This window comes from Saccostrea echinata, unplaced genomic scaffold, assembly GCF_033153115.1.
Source record: "Saccostrea echinata isolate AGI-Se365-2 ecotype Australia unplaced genomic scaffold, CSIRO_AGI_Sech_v1 ptg000029l, whole genome shotgun sequence".
NCBI classification, from domain to species: Eukaryota; Metazoa; Mollusca; class Bivalvia; order Ostreida; family Ostreidae; genus Saccostrea; species Saccostrea echinata.
The window spans coordinates 31091677-31113982 of NW_026889778.1; the positions used below are offsets into that span (position 1 = coordinate 31091677).

General features: G+C 34.0%; 1 protein-coding gene and 1 pseudogene across 2 annotated transcripts in view; one reads left to right on the forward strand and one right to left on the reverse strand.

The window, feature by feature from the left end:
• LOC133195819 (mitochondrial carnitine/acylcarnitine carrier protein-like) overlaps positions 1-22306 on the forward strand; it is a 243894-nt gene that overhangs the window by 173048 nt on the left and 48540 nt on the right. For both annotated transcript variants that reach the window (XM_061331772.1, XM_061331773.1), the window contains exon 7: positions 12829-12938. In XM_061331772.1, the coding sequence (XP_061187756.1) occupies positions 12829-12938 (110 nt within the window). The remainder of the gene's footprint in view (positions 1-12828; positions 12939-22306) is intronic.
• Positions 18651-21467, reverse strand: LOC133195816 (uncharacterized; annotated as a pseudogene).

The following is a 22306-nucleotide window of genomic DNA, read 5'->3' on the forward strand; positions in this document are numbered from 1 at the left end:
TGAAGGAGTGACCTTTATAACTATTACTAGTTAAACCTAATTTCTCTTAAAGAATCTTGATGTGCATAATAAAAAATTGTCTAGATAAAGGTTTTCTGTCTTCGTTTACAAAAAAAGCTTCACTGTTTACTGAGATCAAAGACTGCCTTAAACTGTAATATCTAAAAATAGAAAGCACTGGACATACAGAAAAACCTAGCTGTTTTATAAAAAGGAATTGTTATACCTTGCCTAAAGGGGCCAGTTTTAGATTTCTTAAATGTAATAAAAATAGATTCATTGCTGATTTGAACATCACTAAAGCGTAGATGACAATCAGAGTCAAACTGATTAAACACTGTAAATTCTTCACACCTAAGAAAACCAAAAAAAAGCTGCAACACAAGCAGCTTCTAACATGATGCTATTGAAATAACCAAATACTGACATTTTTAATAAATTGCACATCTGTGACAATATGGGCATGGTTATAGGTAAATGAACGCGTTTACTAGTGGATCCTTGTTTCTTTTTAATACCCACTAAGATTGTTTTCAAACACTCAAGTGGTTTTCCATCTACAAACATGGGGTTGAAACCACTATGCTTTAAATAATAGAATCTGATTCCACACAAATAAAGTTTGATTGTAGAATGTTTAATTTGTTTATGTTCATCACAAAAAGCTGCAAAGTGCATAAGTAGCCTTTCTGTAATGGGTGGAAGACTTCCATCATCCCATGTTGTGCCATGAAGTAGAAGAAACTTTGTGTAGGAGTCCATACCTGATTCATAGGCAGTTAAAGTTGCACGGGATAAAGCATGAGTCCAGAGATTGTCTATTGAGCAGTCCAAAGAATCTTGGATAGTGGTGGACATGGCGTTGGTAATTCCTCTGCATCCGGCACCAGTTGTCGGAATTTCTTTATCTGAAAACATGATAAAGCATCGGCTATAGAGTTTTTAACACCGGGAACATGTTCACTAAAGACAGCAAAATTGTTTATGGCAGCACACATAGTTAAGTGTCTCATTAGTTTCATGATACAAGGTTCTTTGGATCGACCTTTTTTAATGTACACTGTAGCCATGTTGTCACATTTAAAGAGGATATTTTTACCGGTTTACTGATTTCCCCATAGAACTGCTGCAACAACTATGGGATAAAGTTCGAAGAAAGCCATAGACGCTGAGTAATCCTCAATTGTAGGTAATTCTTGGGGCCATTTGTCACAAAACCATTTATTGGAGAAAAAAAACCCAAAACCAATAGACGATGAAGCATCGGTAAACAAAGAAATTTGAGATGCTAAGGTCAGTTTGTTGTCATAAAAAAGGTTAATTCCATTCCAGTTAGTAAGGAATTCCAACTACATTGTCAGATCAGCTTTACATTCTTTGTTAAGGTGAACATGATGGTAACTTTCTTTTACAGTCGACATTAAATTGTACAAGTAAGTAACGAATGCTCTTCCTGGTAAGATAACACGACTTGCAAAGTTCAAATGTCCTAGAAGTTATTCAAGCTCTTTTCTTGTACAAGAAGGTTTTTTGAGCATTGTTTTAATGAAGTCAATAATTCTTACTGTTTTGTCTTTTGGCAAACGAGCTTGCATGTTGACTGTGTCTAATATCACTCCAAGGTATTCCAATTCACATGTAGGGCCTACTGTTTTTTTTTTAAACATTAGAGGTATTTTCAGCTTGTTAAATATTAAAGTTAATAGAGCAATAGTTCTTTCCCCACAATAACCTGGTTTGTCTATGGTCAGAAAGTCATCAAGCAAATGAAAACTTACATTGATGTTGTAATTGTGTTTTGCAATCCAGCAAATACTTTGAGATAACATGTCGAAAAGTTTGGGACTGGAATGGCAGCCAAATGGTAATCGAACATAATTGTAGTATTTGTTTTCCCATTTGAAACAAGAGATGCCATTACGATGGAGTAACAGGCAACTGCTTGAAAGCAATGGAGATGTCTACTTTACAGCATATGCTGTACTGACCATATTCTTGAATAACTTGGATTGCATCGTCTAATTTGATGTAGGACAGAGAGCATAAATCTTTATCAATAAGATCATTAAAACTAAGATGCTTGTCTTGATTATGTGGGGAGGAGAGGTCAAAAATGTCTCTTTTTAGCTGAATATTTATGAGTAGCTATACCAATAGGACTGACTCTGTAAACAGGAAATGGAGGTTTGTCAAACGGACCATTTACAAAGCCTTTGACAATTTCATCTTTGATCAGCTTTCTAACAGTTTCTGGATCTCTCCTCGCAGATAATGCATTTTTACATTCAAATGAAACAAGATCAAACTCAGAAACTAGCATATCAAAACTATGTTGAATACTGTTACAAAGCAGTGTTGAAAATTCTTTATCAGGAGGATTTTTTAATTCTAGTCTCAGCTGATTATAGTGTATTGGAGTAGAGGCTAGTCATGATTGATTTTCGGTACCAGTAACTGGTTTTGGATTCTGTTGCTTTGGTTTAGTATTGGATGACTCCTTATTTTTAGTTGGACACTGATTTCTGCCATGATTTTTAGACTTGCATTGTCTATAGACATGGACATATTTGCAGTAAGGCTTAGAACAACCTTGCACCCAATTGAAGTTATTGCAAACTTGTTGGTCGTTATGGTGAACGATTTCACGTCCAAGGGTATCAGCTTTACCCGGGCCTGTGTGCAATTGAGATTTTGATGGACACATGTTGGTAGAATGCATAGTGGAGTAACACTTGGCACAAGAATTAACATGGAAACCTGCACAAATTTTCTGTTTCAACTCAATATTGCCCTTAGACCAATCAATTTTAACGTTGTGTTGGATAAGCATAGTAGCACATTTAGCTGAAAACATTTTGTGGTACTCATGAAATTTGTGTGGCCAAATATTAGCTGTTTCAACAACAAGAGCAGGGTACAAATCTAGCTCTTCTGCCCTTGATAGAAATGCTGAACACATAATTCTTTTGTATCTGCCAAAGGCCACTATAAACTCATCTAAGGACAGGGCTCTTTGTAACCTCTCATCTTTCTCTTGTGTTTTCTTTTTAACAGGTGTTTCATAATTTGGAATAAGTAAAGTGTTTAAATTCACATCTTTACCTGCTACAATCTGTTGGTGTACTTCTGGGGAAATAATATCGATGTCGGTGATCGACGTCGCTGGTACACCGAAAGATGGCCTAGACATCTGAGTTGTGTCAGTGCTGTTACATACGGGGTATGGCATCAGGGGAAATGCACTAGCCTTTGTCTGACATGCTGCCATGGCGGACTGTAGACTGAAATTGGAAGTAGGCTCGCTTTTTTGAGTCACTTGTAACAAAGTTTGCTGACAGAGTTGCAGCGTATTGACAAGAGCACTCTCTAACTTAGCATGGTTTCCAAGGACTTCCTAACTGCCCTTGGTGGAAGTTGGCTGCGAACTGCCCTGGGTGGAAGTTGGCTGTGATAGCGATGTATCACTCCGCGAGTTACAAAGTAGTGATTGGGTTGTTGGCAGCATGGTGGGTATAGATTCCTGATTTTCATTACTAGAAGAGCTTGTTTGTGACACAATTCCTGCATTAATCACATCGTTCGAATTTACGACACTGGCGGAGATCTCACTGTTCCTTTGATTACTGGCATTGGCACTATTTTCTACTAACACAGGTTGTCTCTCTATTTTCTTCATACAATTTCTTCAATTGATTATTATTCAGGGGAATAGAAATGTTGATTCCCAAGTTTTTTAAAGCCGTTTGTAACTGAGCATTTGTTCAGTTTGCAGGATTAGTAGAATCTATTGAGTTCTTTGACCTGCGTCTTGACGCCATATTTCGAAGAAATGGAAATATTTCAGTTACATAAAACACAATTTTTTGTCATATAACGAACACAGGTCCACACAATATATACGTATTAGCATTCACATCCATTAGTAAAAAGTATCTACATCATGAGGCAAGGAAAACTGTATCGGAAGGCTTGAAATCAAAATGTAAACAATACGAGGGTTGTCGGGTAAAATCGTGGACAAGTTGTCTAGATTGAAAAATAATCATCACTGCGTTCTAAAACTTTCACTACTTTTTAGTACATTTTTCATCAATATATATATATATCAAATTTCAAATAGATATCTGCTCAAATAAACAAAATATGAGACTTTATGTTATGTGTGGTATAGCCTTACGGCGCACAGATGATAACGTCAAAGTGTGTAAAGCAGCGTCAAGTTTCATCTTTGCTAAATAAAAGTTAGATAAGCCCCACTTAAATTCGGGGATTTCATTGATGCACAAACTTGATTTTCCCTTTATTCCTCCATTAACAGTCGAGGAACCAATCTTGCACACACATGAGAGCTTTTGAAGATTTATAAGTAAGTTATGGGCAGTACTCCCACTATCATTCAACTAAATAGACTATCTTATATCGGTGATCTACAGTGACAGCGTCTTTTGCAAATGCCAGTAGCTGTTTGTCCGTATGTTTTGTTCTACCAGGGGACCCGATCAAAAGAAAACTCCCATTTCACTTGTATACTAAAGATCTAGTGATGTTTTTTTTAAATTTTTTTCTTCTATAGTCATTTAAAGTTTCTTAGGGCATCATTACTACATCTAAACCAAACTGAACTGCTCTCCGGTGCACCGTAACGTCACCAAACGTCACCATTTTTCGTGTGTTGCGTTTACCACTTTTCCATTTCAAATGCTCGGGAAACTGCCAAAAATTAAGCAAGTGCCTTGATATTTTAAAAAAGATGAAATAATAGATAGTGGATTAAAAATAGGATAATTTTTACCCCAACCTTATCTATTTAATACTTTTATTTCGAAATAATACTCGTGTATTCACTAATGAAACCCTGTTTTTTTATCGTGCGCCATAGGACCATACCCTGTGCACATTCAAGCATAATAAAATCTTTATTTTTGTCTATATTTTATCCAAAAATTTAAGATGCACTAAAATATGATGAATAAACATTTCCTGAAAATTTCAGCTTAGTGCGCCCATTATTTTCTGAGAAAAACGCTTTGTCTATGATTTTACCGGACAACCCTCATAGATATTTGGAAGCATGCACCAGCAATGAATTCGATATAAGCAATGACATCACAAAAGGATGCTAAAGCAAGGCTGAGTTATGTAACATAACGAGTGTAAAGGGGCTTTAAGGGGGAAATTATCACGATGTGACAAAATAAATTTGATACAATATGAATGAAAACATGAAGACAAAATAACTTCTATAAACATAAATTATATACATAATTTTAATTAACTTCTTTTTCTTAGCCAAAAATCTCAAAATTGTTAAAAATCTTGAAAAAAGCCTTTCATGTATCCTTTAGCCTAAAACATTAATATTTAGTTTCTATGGCCACAAATTTCAGTTAATAAAGTAGGTAGTGTTTTTAAGTTGTAGTTTGCATTACATCTCTTTTTTTTTTTTTTTTACATCTCTTTTTTTAACATTTGATATTCGTACATGTACATGTAGCATGAAACTGAATTTCATTTGTTGTACATTTATTTTACATCAACTCACTATGAAGTGTAAATAATGTTTTTTTTTTCAATACGTGTTTATAAAAGATTGTGCATAAAATATTTTACATAAGTGAAAAGTATTCCTTTTTAGCTCACCTTGACAAAGTCGAGATGAGCTTACGCTATACCCCCAGCGTCCTGGTTAAAGTTTTAGGAGCAAGTCTATTCCCAAGTAAATATAAGCCCTACCTGGACCAAACTTGCATGGATGTTGCATCTCGGGATGGACACTACCAGACTTGCTTCAGATGCTGGATCTGACCTACTTTTCCAGATGAGGGACCATGTTAAAGTTTTGGAGCAGCAAGTATCTGTAAGTCCAACCTGGACCAAACTTGCATGTATGATGCATCTAGGGATGGACACTACCAGACATGCCTCGGATGCTGGATCTGATCTACATTTTCCAGTTGAGTGAATTTTGGCCATACTTTAACAAAATTAGCGTGGATGATGTATCTAGGAAGGGACACTTCTAGACTTGCTTTGTATGCTGAATTTGACCTATATTTTCCAGATGAATGAACAGGATATTTTTTTTGGAGTAACTCTATAATTATATGGCCTGTTATGACTTAGCTTGCATGTATGATGCTTCTAAGGATGGACACTTCTAGTCTTGCTGCGGATGTTGGAACTGGCCTACATTTTCTTTATTAGTGAACAAGTAAAAGTTTTTGGAGCAGGTCCATTCTCAAGTACCTACAAGTCCTACATAAACCAAACTTGCATGGATATTGATCTTGATCTTGGGATGCACACTAACTAGGAAAAAATATGATGTAAGATTTGCCAAGTACTGAAAGATATCATTCGTTCAGGTGAGCTTATTAATCTTTGATTACCTATGTTTTAATATGTTGATAAAATAGGCCGCTGATTAAAAGTTTCTCCCTAAAGTAGTTTAATTAAATTCAATCACAATTTCTAAAGTTATTTGAGATTAAAAAAGCACAGGATTATACCATATATTAGTTGACAAGAAACACATGGGCCTCAACACTCAACTGAGTCACCTGGATCCTACTGTTCAGATGAAAGTTTTTTAAAATGACTTTTCTCACTCTTTTTCTACCATGAAAAATTTTGGCCCATATACTGACCACAACATAGACCAAAGAGGTCTTGATATGATTAAGTGTGGATCTAATATTCTTTTTGTTTATCTTTTTATATTTCTATACACTTTATGTACAACTTTGAATGCCTATTTTAGCCCCATTAAATATCTTGCAAAGGGCTCTTACTGGCAACTAATTTAGTTGCCATGGTGCCTAATTTTTTAAAAAAATTTCTCTATATGTCGCCAATTTTGTGACCATTTGAACTTGACTTAGCGATTGTCAAATTTAGGAACTATGATTATTTTCAACCTTTTCTTCTGAAGATGAGAAATGAAGTTTAAAAGTTAGCATTGGACAACACAATGTATTTTCTTTGTAACCCTGTTTTTTTTTTTTCAGTCACACACATTTGAATATATAATTTGTGTCACAAAAAGCTCGTGTAGACAGATGAAGCAAGAGCAGCCCGGGTAATTGTTGGCTCCAGAAAATCGACACTTGTGAAATGCAATAAATTGGACCAGTGATAGGGTCAATTGTTTGTCAATTAAATTCTCACTCATTAGAGATATTGTCAACACGTTAGTGTTAAGTCGTAATTGTACAGACAAACATAAACATAGGTAATCAGAGATTACAGAGCTCACCTCAACAAATGTTGTATTTAAGAAAGGTAAAGTCCCACATTAAACTAATTATCTAGTAGACAGTGTACATCCCAAGATGCAACATTTATGCAATTTTGATCTGATAGGGCTTGCCGTTACTTGGGAATGGACTCATCAAAAAATTTCAAACTAGTCACTCATCCAGAAAATGTAAATCAATTCCAGCATCTGAAGCAAGTTTGAGAATGTTCATCCCTTGATGCATCATCCATGTAAGTTTGGTTTAGATAGCCCTTATAGTTTCTTGGTAATGGACCTGCCTGGTCACTAATCCAGAAAATTTAGGTCAGATCCAACATCTGAAGCAAGTGTGGTAGTGTGCATCCTTAGATGTATCATCCATGCAAGTTTGGTCAACATAGGACTTACAGTTACTTGGAAATGAGACCTGCTCCAAGAACTTTAACCTAGTCACTCATGCAGAAAATATAGTTCAGAGTCAGCATCTGGGTATATATGCATACCTCTAATTATTTAGAATTGGTAGGGGAAGAAAGTAGTGCCAGGATGCTTCCACATAAGTTTCAGCTTTTCTGGCCCAGTGGTTCTTGAGGAGAAGATTATTAAAGATTTTTCCTATATATCTCAATGTAAAAATTGGATTCCCTATTGTAGCCCCACCCTACCCCTGGGGGGTCATGATTTGAACAATTTAGATTCTACACTACCCCAGAATGCTTTTACATATAAGATTTCAGCTTTTCTGGCCCTGGGGTTCTTGAGGAAAAGATTTTTAAAGAATTTTACTATATATTTCAATGTAAAAATTGGATTCCCCACTGTGGACCCGCCCTACACCCGAGGGTCATGATTTGAACAATTTAGAATCTACACTACCCAAGGATGCTTCCACGTAAGTTTCAGCTTTTCTGGCCCTGTGGTTCTTAAGAAGATTTTTAAAGATTTTTCCTATATATCTCAGTGTAAAAATTGGATTCCCTACTGGGGCCCTGTCTTACCCCCGTGGGTCATCATTTGTATAATTTAGATTCTACACTACCCCAGGATGCTTCCACATAAGTTTCAGCTTTTCTGGCTCAGTGGTTCTTGAGAAGATATTTTAATGACCCTACCCTATGTTTTGTCTTTTTTTGAATATCTCCCCTTGAAAGGGGGTTGGCCCTTCATTTTAACAATTTAAACTCTCCTTTACCAAGGATGCTTTGTACCAACTTCGGTAAAAATTGGCTCAGTGGTTCTTGAGAAGAAGTTGAAAATGTGAAAAGTTTACAGACAGACAGACGACAGACAACAGGTGATCAGAAAAGCTCACTTGAGCTTTCAGCTCAGGTGAGCTAAAAAAAGGTTTCCATCCTTATTACAATATTTGTAAATGAAAACTTTTATTTTCATGGAACAGAATTACATGAATGAGGACATACATGTGCATTTTTTCAAAGTCAGTCAGGCTACAGTTGTGTGGAAGTTAAGCAGTGTGTGCATGAACATGCACACTAACATTTTTTTTAATTTTATTAAATGGATTAAATGTATTTTTCTAATGTATAACTATTGTCAGTAAACATGCTTTTTACCTGTATTATTAATTTACATGTAATTTGACAATGTTGAGACTAATCAGTGCAAATTCATACTTTTCAGTTGATGATTTATTAGGCTGCACCTTAGTTTCATTTATTAAAAAAATAAAATGAGCAATTATACTTTCACTCTAAATGTTCATGCAAATTGTGAACACCTCTTAGATCCATAAAATATTAGTGATTTGGCACCTTCTCTGAAAACCCCAGTGGGGGTTATTTGTCCCTTTTGGACAGTTCTAATTGTAAAGCATTAAGCCCTCTACCAAAATTGGTGAAATTCATGGCCCCAGGGTCAGGGGTTCTGGAGTTAGGGTGGGGCTCTAATGATCATATATTGAAATGCATAAATTCTTTAAAAATCTTCTTCTCTCCCCCTGTATATGAAGCAGATAAATTAGATGCAGGTTTATTATAATCAAGGGTGCCTCTTCCAAAAATGTTGAAACATCCTCAGGTAGTCTAGATTGAAGTTTAATCAAATCATGACTCCCAGTGGTAGGGTGGGGCCACAATGGATGATCAAAGTTTTACATGGGAGTACATTGGAAAAATCCTTCTCCAGAACCACTGGGCCAAGAAAAATGAAACTTATGTGGAAACATCTTCCTGTAGTGTAGATTCAAGTTTGTTCAAATCATGAACCCAGGGTGTAGGCTGGGGCCACAATGGACAATGAAAATTTTATGTTGAAATACATAGGAAAAATCTTGAAAAAATTCTTTTCTCAAGAACAACAAAGCCATGAATGGTTATATTTACATGGAAGCATCCTCAGGTAGTATAGATTCAAATTTGTTCAAATCATGACTGTGGGGATAAAATGGGGCCACAACGGATGATCAAAGATTTACATATGAATACATAGGAAATATCTTTGACAATTTTCTTCTCAAGAATAGCAAAGCCATGATTTGTCTTATTTATATGGAAGCATCCTTGGGTAATGTAAATTCAAATTTGTTGAAATCATGACCCCCAGGGGAAGGGAGGGAACACAAAAGGTGATCAAAGTTTTAGTTAGGAATATATAGGAGAGACCATTTAAAAATCTTCTTCACAAGAACAGCAAAGCCATGATTAGACATATTAATACAGAAGCATCTTCAGGTACTAGAAGTAAGATTCAAGATCATTCAAATCATGACTCCTGGGGGTAGGGTGGGGCCATAATAGAAAATAAAACTTACAGGAAAAAAATCTAAATGGAGGACAGATTTGAACTTAATTTATGAGTTGTAACTGAATACTAGACTAATTTTTTCTTAATTTATTAGTTATTACTGAATACTAGACTAATTCAATGATCCTGATCACCCTATTTCTTCTATCAGTTTATTTTATACTCTATGGATCCTCTATGGATTGTTGTTTTATACTCAGGTGACCATTAAGGCCCTTGGGCCTCCTGTTAAAACTTGTGGTGCCAGGGCCAGGGGTTTTGGTGTTTCGGGGGGGGGGGGGGGGACCTACTGATAATATAGTGAAAATTTTTTTTGAAAATCTTCAACTTAGTGCATAGTTATTATGAGCAAGAGTACCTCTTCAAAAGATTGTGAATTTCATGACCCAGGGTCATAGGTTTTAGTGTTAAGGTAGGGCTGTGTTGAATCTATAGTGAAAATGTATTTTTTCTTTGAAAGTCATCTCTGCACCCGGGCATCTCAGAGGCAGAGTAAAATTTAATATCTATACTTATAAATTAATATATTTTGTAAATAAACTCCGAAACCGGTGTACCAGAGTGCTTACTTACTCCTCTAACATTACACTATATACAAGATGATGTCCGTAAACTATATTTAGATTTCACTCGCATAGTAAGTATCATACATTAAATTAAAAGACTACTTTCAGTTTCTATAAACAGCCACGAAATAGCAAAAACGTGAGTACAGTGGCTTTTCCAGTTGGCGGATCTAAGTTACTGGCAATTTTTAATGGAATTGACAACAAGCAATCATTTATTTATTTCATAAAACATCATCACTGAATTATTCAATCAAAACTTGATTTAGATGATATAAAAGAAATAAGTTGTGAAAACCGATTAAAAAGGGAAATGTGCCAATTATTTTTGTCATTCACCGATCATAATATTGACGGAAGCTTCTAGAACATCATATTGCACCGAGCCCGATGTTAAAAAGAAAAACGAGGCGATTAATTTATAGCTGCATGAACAGAAAAAAAGCTTTTGTGTGAATGGTCATTGAAATAATGGTAAATAACTGATAAAGTTGTGAATACAATTAAAGCTGTAAAATTTTTATATATAATCATTACATTTCATTTATTTTCCTAAATACAGTCTTTTGTATCAAATTCTTGGCATATTCATAGGGCATTAAAAGCTATTAATTTTTACACAACTACTTGGGTCTTGGTTTATAAATATGTATGTACCTTATTGATATGTAAAAAAAAGTAAAGTACATTTTTTACATATCAATAAGGTACATGCAGTACTTATAAACCAAGACCAAAGTACCTGTGAATTCCCCTCCCCCCCTACAAAAAAGCATATTGAATTCGCTGCTTTTATTATCTGAAGTACAACATCCAGAATATATAACAGGTTTCACAATAAACGTCAATTAATGAAATTGTTATTTTTCAGGTTTTTACAAAAAGGGAGAAGGGGTGGAGACGTACATGTATAACTTCATGCAGGATTTTGAACAAAGTATTTCTTCCTGTCATAAGCCTGTAGGCCGTCAGTAGAAATTACAATATATATTATTGGAATTTTTCTGTCGATAGTGGTATAAATTCAATTCCCTTTGCTTGCACGAGATTTCAGCTAGTTCACCAGATTTTTTAATTTTCTGGACCATTTGGTCAGGTGTCAAGTATAAAATAAACTGATAGAGGAAGCTTTGTTGCCCAAAAGCAAGAGAAATAGGATGATCAGGATCAATGAAATAATTAGTGTAGCATCCAGTAAGACCTCATAAATTAAGTTTAATCTGTCCCCCACTTATCACTGTCACAGTGCAGACTATTAACAAACTATTAGTTCTTCTGTTTTATTCAAATCCAATATTATAACCTCTTACAGTGGCCTTTCTTGGTCTTTGAAGAACATTTAATAAGTTATTTTTGTGTCATTTTTTTCTATTATTTACAAGTCTACCTGATCATTAAAACTTTGAAAGTACTTTTTATATTATACGATAAAAATTCTTGCATAATTCTCATATTTTATTAACCTTTCATTGACAAATATATTATTTACAGTGATTATTAATCAAAAATGAATGGCAAAGGGGAATAACTTCTGTTAGTAGAATACAATTTGATAGAACCTTGTCAGGACCAGAACACTTGACCAATTTGTCTAGATGTTCAAAAATCTTATAAAAATACCATTGCTTATTACAACTTTTACTCTGCCTCCAATATGTCCAGGAGCAGAGAAGATTTTCAAAGAAATAATGCATTTCCACTACAGATTCAACACAGCCCTACCCTAACACCAGAACCCATGACCCAGGTTCAGGAAATTCACAAATTTGGAGGAGGTACCCTTATCATCATAACTATGCACTAAGTTGAAGATTTTCAAAGAATTAACCCCCCCCCACCCCCCCCCCCCCCACCCCCCGGAGAAACAACAGAACCCCTGACCCTCGGACCACAAGTTTTAAAAATTTTGTAAGAAGCACCTTTGTTCATCATAAATATGCACTTTGTTTATCTGCTCAACACCAAAGAGCAGACAGGATTATTTAATAGAATTAATGCATTCTCATTATATTATCAATAGAGCCCTACCCTTACACCAGAACATCTGACAGGGGTCATGAAAATCACAATTCTGGAAGAAGCACTGTTGCACATTCATTTATTCAATGAGACTTAAAAGGATTTAGAAGAAGAGAAATTTCTATTTACCCTCTCAAGTTTGAAATATCAAAATTACCATCCACATAAAGCAATGGGTCTAGTCCCAGATTTATATCTTTGTATTTCTTTAACTTTAAAATCAAAATTTGGATTTTTTTTCAGTCGGAGTGATTTAAGTGTGAGCAGGACTCTAATAGCTGGTGGATTTGCTGGAATGTTTAACTGGTTGGTTGCAATTGCACCTGATGTACTGAAGTCACGGTTACAGACAGGTCAGAAATTTTATGGTATCATTGTAGAATATATGTATATAAGCTATACTGCAGATTTATTTGTCATCTACCTCTTTTGTGTGATTATAGTTTTTAGATCGGTATAGCAGAAAGCTCAAATTTACTTTTCTAAACACCTTTGTCATGCATCCATCTATCTGTTCATCTATAAACTTTCTATATCTTTGACTTATAATTATTACAAACCACTGTGTTAATTTTAATCATAATTTGTAAAGATGAAACTTATGTGAAAGCCTTCTGAGATATACTCTAAAGAAAGGTCAAGTCATGGCCTTTGGGGAAGGATGGGTCCACCATACAGAATTAAAGTTTCATAATGAAATGTACAGAGAGAACTCTCAAGAACCACTGCACCAGAAAAGATGAAGTTTATTTGAAAGTTTCTTAGGGTAATACATGTATATCTTCTAATTTAGGACCCCAGAGATCTGGTGGGGCCACAATAGGAGATAAAAGTTTTGCATGTAAATATATAGGAAAAAATATTTGAAAATCCTCTTTTCAAGAACCACCTAGTCAGAAAACATGAGACTTATATGAAAGCTTCTTGATATAGTTTAAATTCAAGTCATGGACCCCAGGGTAGGGGGGCATTAATTAAGGATCAAAGTTTAACAAAGAAAAATAAAGGAGAAAATGTTTAAAAATCCTCTTGTCAAAAACCACTGGATCAGAAAAGATAAAAACTTACAATAAAGCTTCTTGACAAAGTGTAGATTTAAGGTAGTACACAATAGATAAGCCAAATTTGTCCTTCCTGTTCAAATTTTGATATTTTGTTCTAGGATACAAAATCTCTCCTTATATTTTATATGAAAGAGAAATTCAACCATACATTTTTTGCCCACGTAGTTTGAAATATGGCCTATCAGACCCCTGTAAGAAGATTGTGAAATCAGACAGCTGACCTGAGATTGTGCATTTTATTTAAAATTAACCAATTGATCTTTTGCAAACTTGTGTGATTCTGTTTATAAAGGCAACCTTTTTGTACTAAAATCTAGTGAAACATTTTGATACCAGTATATTTGAATAAAATATGATGTAAAAATAGATATGCATAGCCCAGGGATTGAAAATTCACATGTAAATATGCCACACGTTAAATTCTCCTTAAAGAAAATGTATAATTCAATTTTTACAAAAAATCAACAGAATAATTGAAATGGAACCCAGATCAAAATACCGTAAGTTTTGGAAGATAGGATGATACTTTTTTTTCTCAGAACCGCTGGGGTCATCCTATTTAATGAATCAACCTATCTAAGGCTCAAGTTTACGAAAAATACCCCCAAATCAGTAAAATTTACATCAATTTTAAAGCAAATCTGTGCCATTTTTGTATTTTTTAAAAAAAATTTTACCAAGAAAAAAATAATAAACAATAAAGAATTAAATATTTATTTCATTGATTTCTTACAAAATAATTAGTTCCATTAAATATCCGTCGATGTACAAAAAAAACTTTAGTTATTATATCATCTAGTAAATAATTTACAACATATTGTGTCCATCTTGTAAAGTTGGAAGTCGCAATCGTTTACTAAAAATAAAACCGCAACAGTATCAAAGTTTAAAATACGGAATAGTTTTCACAGTCGCAATTGTAATCTTTTTTTTACCATTTATTTGTAACGATTAATTGAAATAGTATACCTAAATATTTTTTTCATTGTCTTGTGATATTTATTTAAATGTAAATTGCGTGAAATAAATTGTTGCCAGTAAATTTCTAAAATTATTTACCAAATATACCGCTAGTCATAACTATTTTGTTTTACATCCCAAGGGGTAAACTGAATAATACAAAGATTGGCTTCTAATAGAATTTTAATTGTCTGACAGATAAAGGGATATACACTGTGTACACAAAGATGTTAACACCTGTGTTGGTTTAAACACCTGCAGGGTATGATTAACAGATCCTCGTGCCGTTACAGGGGTATTAGTGCTATACATCATTGAACTAACAAAACTGTGAAATTCATGATGACTGTTAAATTGCAAATGTACTCTCAGTTAAATTTATTTTTTACAACAATACCTCAAGCAAAATTATAGCATGTTAATATGATTAATTTCAATTGCTCACTGTTACATGTACCGGTAATTGTCATTTGCGTGTTTTAGCAAATCCCTGGACAAGAAATATAAAAATGGCAGTCATCGAAGCTAATATTGTACCCAGGTAAATAATGCTGGAATAAAAGAATGTGTCCACGATGTTCTAAAATGGAAATGATTATTGTTTGATTTAGGGTATTTCCCTAATTATAGCTATTGTATACTACCGTATTTATGTGCTTAACGACAGAGTCAAACCACGATGGCATTGAACAGGCAAGTTGGAGAAAATACGTTATATCACAATTCAAGGAAGTTTTAACTATGTTTGTATAAAACACTATTAAAATGCTGTACTCATAAAAATACCAGTTTATTTTCTCAATATGTTAATATCATGGGTTAAGTTAAAGAGGTTTACATGTTCTGATACTATCTACGTAAGAATCTCTAGAAAATCGATAAACAAAGCTTTGTCCTATCTTCCGAATTCATCCTATCTAAGGATTTTTTAAAAATTATGGCTGAAAATGAGCCTTTCAACCTATATACCCCATCGACATATACTTAAAAAATTACGGTATGTCAAAATGAGGAAATTTGAACCAGCAGTTTCAGATATTTTGATGATTTCAAATAAATCAAATGCAAAAAAAAAGTAAAGATTCAGTAGATGATGTCACTATATTTGACCTTTGACCTCTTAATATGACATTTTTATTGTACAAAAAGAATGGAGACGCTGTATAAACATGTCCAAGTATCAGGTCTCTACTATAAATAAAAAAATCAAAAGTTACTTTGCATTTAAGGATGTACAACACACCTACCTAAAAAAATTTCCTGTCGTTTAATTTTCGCTATTTTTGTCTATTTTATACATGACAATACCTACTATGTGTATGTACTTTTTGGTCAAAATCGTTCGAGCCGAATTTGGACAGGAAGTTCCTAAAGTTACCCCCCTTTGGCTGATCACGAGTTCAAAAAAATTTCAACCAACTAACTATAAAATCCCTTATTTTAAAATATTTAAGGTTAGCCTAACTTTCAAAATTTGCTGATTCGTTCGTTTAACTATTAAACACACAAAGTGATTTTGTAGAGGTACACTTCGAGAAAAACGATTATGAAGAATTTAAACTGAAAAACCATGGTTCATTTTTGCATTGAAAATGCGTGATTTTCAAATGAAGTATCTTTTTATGAAAAAATCTGTCGTTTAATTTTGAAAAAATAATTAATTCTTGTAACTGATGATCAAACTGTTCTTGAGAATTTTTTGAAAATTTTTTAAACGACGCATTTTGAATTTATAGCGGAAAATATCTCATCCCCTTATCTCCGTAAGTTACGTTTCTCAAAGCATCTTTCAGACTTGGGACAAAACCAATGCTATGATTCTACAAATACAAAATAAAAATTCCTAGCTGGAAAATATCTTTTACTTAAAAAATGTAATGTACATTATACTTATCACAACTATAAAACTTTACATCTGCATTTAAATGAAGATGAATAAGCAATTTATGAAATTTTAAGACACCCCCTCCCCCCTCTCCATTCTTCTCTGCAATGCAGGACATTCGAGCTTGAAAAAAAAAACATAGGTTACATCTGCATAATATATATAATTGCATATTGAACTCCTAAAGTAATGTCCTTCAATTGTGTATACAGATTAAATATTGATTACTAATATTTTTTGTTATTCTAAATATTATTATTTTTTTTATCTTTATATTTTGTAAAACTATTTTTCTAAGGATTTTATGACCACGTGTCTGGTTTGGAGTTCATGCACACAGGTGCAATTTCAAACCTTTATATGACTTCTACTTGCATTGAATATTATTTTTAAGTGAATCAACAGTGGTGTATGTACAACTCTCTTGTGAAGAAAATGGGCCCCTCATCCAAGCATACCCTGGATGTGATGGATGAGGGACATTCTTGGAGTACAGCCTGAGGCTGAAGAGTATCAATAGCATATTTCTTGACCAATAATATGCGGGCTCGCTATTCAAATAAATTAAAACCCATGTGACATCACCAGTATAAATACCGACCGCCATGCCTCAATCACTCATAATCTAAAGCAAATTTATTGTCAATGAATAAAATAAAAAAGAGGCGGGTATATTAATTAATGTACTAATCCATGCAATCTCACATGGGTGGGAAAGTTGATACTCTTCAGCCTCAGGCTGTACTCCAAGAATGTCCCTCATCCATCACATCCAGGGTATGCTTGGATGAGGGGCCCATTCTTTTCATACAGCCTTCAGCTTTCAGAGTATCAATAGCATGTTTAAAGAATTGACAATAAATTGAATCAAACATTTATTTGGAAAAATCATCATATCAGTCACAGTTTAATACACCATTCATATAAGAATTAGAATCATTATCTTGAATGTCTCTAAAATAAAATTTTCTGAAGTTCTTCGATGAGGACCAATCTCCAGTCTTCAAAATGTTTGCTAAGGAAACACCACTTTTCAAAGCTGCAGAAGAGGATTCTGCACGAATTGAATGTGCCTTAAAAGTACTTATATCTATTCCTGCACTTTCCATAACACACTTAATCCACCTAGCTATAGTACTTGTGGAAACTTTATTGAATGTCCTAAATGAGACAAGAAGTTGGTCACACTTTCAAAATTTACTTGTTCTTTTAATATATTCCTGTAAAGTACACACAACATAAAGTTTTTCATCCTTGTATCTATTAAGGGTAATAGAAAATGACCTTCGTGGTCTAGATGTCTTAAGTAACGACGTAAAATAAAAAACAACTCTCTCTGAACTTAACTTCATATTCTTAATATCCAAGTTTACAAGAGTTTGTGCCCTAGCTGCTGATAGCTTCCAAGTAAGTTGTTTCAAATCTAATGAATCCAAAGGAAAAAGAGACTTTAAATAAACAAGAACTTTAGTCACATCCCATGTAAACTCATATCTTGGTAAGTTTGGTCTTAAGTTAAACAAACCTTTCATAAATTTTGATAGTAATGGTGAATTTTTATTCCATTTTTGATCTAATAAAGATAAAGTCTGAGTAACAGCTACTTTATGAGTATTAACCCATGAGTAAGACTTTCCATCTTTAAATAACAAAAACAAATAAGACATCAAGTCCTTGTCAGATATTTTATATACACTTTTGTTTCTTTTATTACACCAAAAAATGAATTTTCGCCACACGAGGTCATATTGTTTTCGGGTTGATCCTCTCCATGAAGACAGTATGATAAGCTTAATGTCTTTTGAAAATCCTCTATCTTCCAAGGTTTTCCAGAGAAAACTGCAGCGGCTAGGATGATTTTCTTGTTTAGGGGATGGTTTCTTTTTCCTTCTGTCAGAAGATCTGCATGTCTTGGCAATCTAACTGGAACAGAAACAAGCATCGATAATAAAAGAGGAAACCAAGTTTGAGATCGCCACACAGGAAAAACCACAATCGCTCTTTCTACCTTATCTTCCTTAATCTTATTGAAAATTCTTCCTAATAGATGAAAAGGCGGAAAAATATAGGGCATTAAACCTGTCCACATAAAAGAAAAAGCATCAATTTTCCATGCATTGGGACTAAAACACCAAGACACATATTTCCGTATTTTATAATTGTTATCCGATGCAAAAAGATCAACATCTGGACAAAAAAACTGTTTAACTATTCTATCAAAAATTTCTGATTTTAAACTCCATTCACCTGATGTAGAAGTTTCCCTAGAATAATAGTCTGCTATTTCATTTAATTTCCCTGGAAGATATTGACATGTTATCCATATATTCCTTGCACAACACCATTGCCAAATATCTTTTGCTAAAAAATCCATGTCCTTTGAAACCATTCCACCCATATTATTTATATAAGATATGGCTGTTTTATTATCACATTTTATGCCAACATGAACATTTGTTTGATTTTTAAAGAAGTATTGTAAAGCAAAGAATATGGCCAATAACTCCAGATAATTGATGTGGAACTTTTTCTCTCTTTCTGACCACTGTCTGCTAAAGTAATCTGTTCTAAAAACAGCACCCATTCCTTCACAAGAAGCATCAGATTCTATCCAAAAATCTATGGGCAATAAACGAATAGGTTTACCATTTTTTATTTCAATATTCTCTATCCACCAAATGATTTCATCTTTACTTTGAGTAGATAAAATTATACCTCCATCATAATTATCACCATTTTCATTCAGTGTCTTAACCTTGTCCCTTTCTAAAGATCTGTAATAAAGGGGTCCTATCAAAACTGCATTAAATGCATGTACAATGAGCCCTATGAAAGTTGCCACCTCTCTTATACTAATACAGTCTTCTTACAATAAATTTTGAGCAGTACTTTTTATCCTATCTATTTTGTCCCTTGGTAAAAATATTATGAACCTCTTTGAATCAATTATCAACCCAAAAAATTCAATTACTTGAGTTGGTTTTGTCACGATTTTCTCAAAGTTAACATGAAAACCTAATGAATGCAAAGTGTCTATTATTAATTGAGTATTCTTCATACAAGAAACCCAGCTTTGGTTCATAATTAAAGAATCGTCCAGATAAAATGAACATCTGATACCAATGGATCTAAAATAAGCATACACAGGTTTCAAAATCTTTGTGAAAATTCTGGGTGCTGAAGACAATCCAAATGGCAAAACCACGAAACAATAAACCTTTCCATTCCACTGAAAACTCAAATACCTCTGAAATTCCTTTGCAATGGGAACACTAAAATAAGCATCTTTAAGGTCAACACTACAGAAATAATCTTCTTTCTGCAAAATACCCAAAATCTGGTTTAAATTTTCTTGCTTAAATTTTTCATATGAAACAAATTCATTTAAACTTCATAAGTTTATCACAGGTCTGAGTTTTCCATTTTTCTTAGGAACAACAAATATATTAGAAATAAATAAAGCATCATTTTCGTCTATTTCTACTATTGCACCTTTTCTAAGTAATTCGTTAATCTCTTCATTTACAATAATAGCTTCTTGATCATTGAAAGAAATTTGAGATGGTTTCTTTGATTGGTAAGGTTTTTCATCAAACACAATTCTGTAACCTTGGATTGTCGTCAGAACCCATGGATCCTTAATGATCTTTTCCCATTGTGATACATGATATTTAATTTGACCAACACTTACCGTGTTTGTCTCATTCAGTATTTGCTCTCTCGTCTTCCTCTTTTGTACGACCTCCATTCTCGACTGTACATTTCTTCCTCCTAAAAAAGGCCTATTTGTTCCTCTACCTCTTCCATAAGAATAATTGTACGAGAAATTCCTTCTTCCCCTACTACCTAAATTATTGTAACTACATGTACCCCTAAACTTATCCCTCTTGTATCTGTCAAAATCTGACAATTCTTTGATTTTCTTTTGAATGTCTGAACCAAATAACAATTCTGTAACAGGCTGTGAGGCATTACATATGTCTGAAAACTTGTTTGGTAAAACCTTTCTCAAAAGAAATCTTCTTTTCTGAGATAATTGATACACAGAGTTACACAACACAATAACTGACTGCTTAATCAAATTCCTAACTTCCTTCATGTTTTCATTTGATTTTGACATTTCAGCTATTTTGAGCAAAGGAATAATCCCTGTTGCAATTGTTTTTTGGACAGCTTGAAAACCAGAGTCCCTACTTTGAGCAGATTTTGGCATAATATTCCAAATATCTGCATTTACCCGGGGAGCTAACAAATATGTACAATTGGCTGGTCTGGGATTACTCTCTATTATTTTCTCTCTTTCACCCTCCTTAGTACAGAGAGTGTTGACCATGTTTGCTTATTTATCATCAACATTCTTTCCCTTTTTATCTGTTGAAAACCAGTCACTCTGGAATATCCCAGTCATTGTCTACCTCTTTGTCCTGTCTATCTGACTCTTTGTCATCCATAATAAAATCAAAATCATTTTCTCCATGTACACTTGAGCCTTCATGCTCATTATCATTGACATCAAGATCAACACTCTCTTGTTCTAAATTATTCAGATTTTCTTCCTGAAGGTTATAAATACACCCAATAATGTCATTTATCCCCATCATTTCTTTGAATTTGTCAACACTTTCAATGTCCATGTTCATAATAGCATTGGTAATATCATTACCAGAAATTTCAACCTTTTTATTTTTCTTCGCTTTTGTTACATTACTACCTGGCCTTTTACGTTTACTACCTTTCTTAGATGCCGAGGACGGCTTTGCCGTCGACGTTGAAGGCCCTTGTTCATTATCATCATTTGCACTTTGTATTGCAGAACCTGCTGTTGCCCTAACTTCTAGAGCGCTTATTTCATTTATTTTAGAGGCGAGTTTTTTCTCGGCCTTTCTAATGTCCTCGCTATCGAACCCCTCAAAAGACTCATCGTCCAAGTCTGCCATAATTGAGAGGACGTCAGACTTTTCTGGCGAGGACATACAAACATGTAAGTTTCAAAACAAAACTTGAAATTCACGTGTACCACGTGAAAGCCTCAGACCACATCTGAGAACGATAAAAAACACTGAAAAATAAACGTGTATACAACACGTGAAGTTTAGACTTCGTCTAACTCCAAATTTAATCAGAAAATATCAATATACCTTAAAGCCCGCACAACGTGCGCCAAGAAAAATATGAGTGATTGAGGCATGGCGGTCGGTATTTATACTGGTGATGTCACATGGAATATATGTACATATAGGTTTCCAAATTATTTCTGTTTTCAAACGAGAGGGTTCCCCCCCCCCCCCCCCCCGATATTGTATCTTTCTCGTTTCAATAAATGGAAATGATGTATTTGTCCATATTAACTTCAATTGTACCAAATTGTAAATTATTTATCAGTATTAAAATTACTCATGTGCCTGAATCATCTACAATGGTATCATCTACATTGGTATCAATCGTTTTGTTTTTATTGGAGGAAATACGAACTGAAACTGTTTACAGTAAAAGATTTTCTCAGTGGGGTGCAACCGTTGTATTAATTTCAGTAAATAATTTTTCACCGTTGATACTTACTTTAATTTGTATAAACTTTGGCTTTCAGTTCATGTGTTCCTTGCAACACACTGTAAATGTGTATTTGTGAGGGGAAAAGAAAACCCATAATTCTTTGGAAAACAGGAGGAATAACTCAGCTAAGGGGAGGAAAGACATACACCTCTACATTTTTAGAGTTGTTTCTCTTTGATCAGTGACCTGATGAAAACGGTTACTCTTTTTTTTAATTTTTTTTCAAAGAAAAGAAAAGCAAGAAAATGTTTATTTTTGT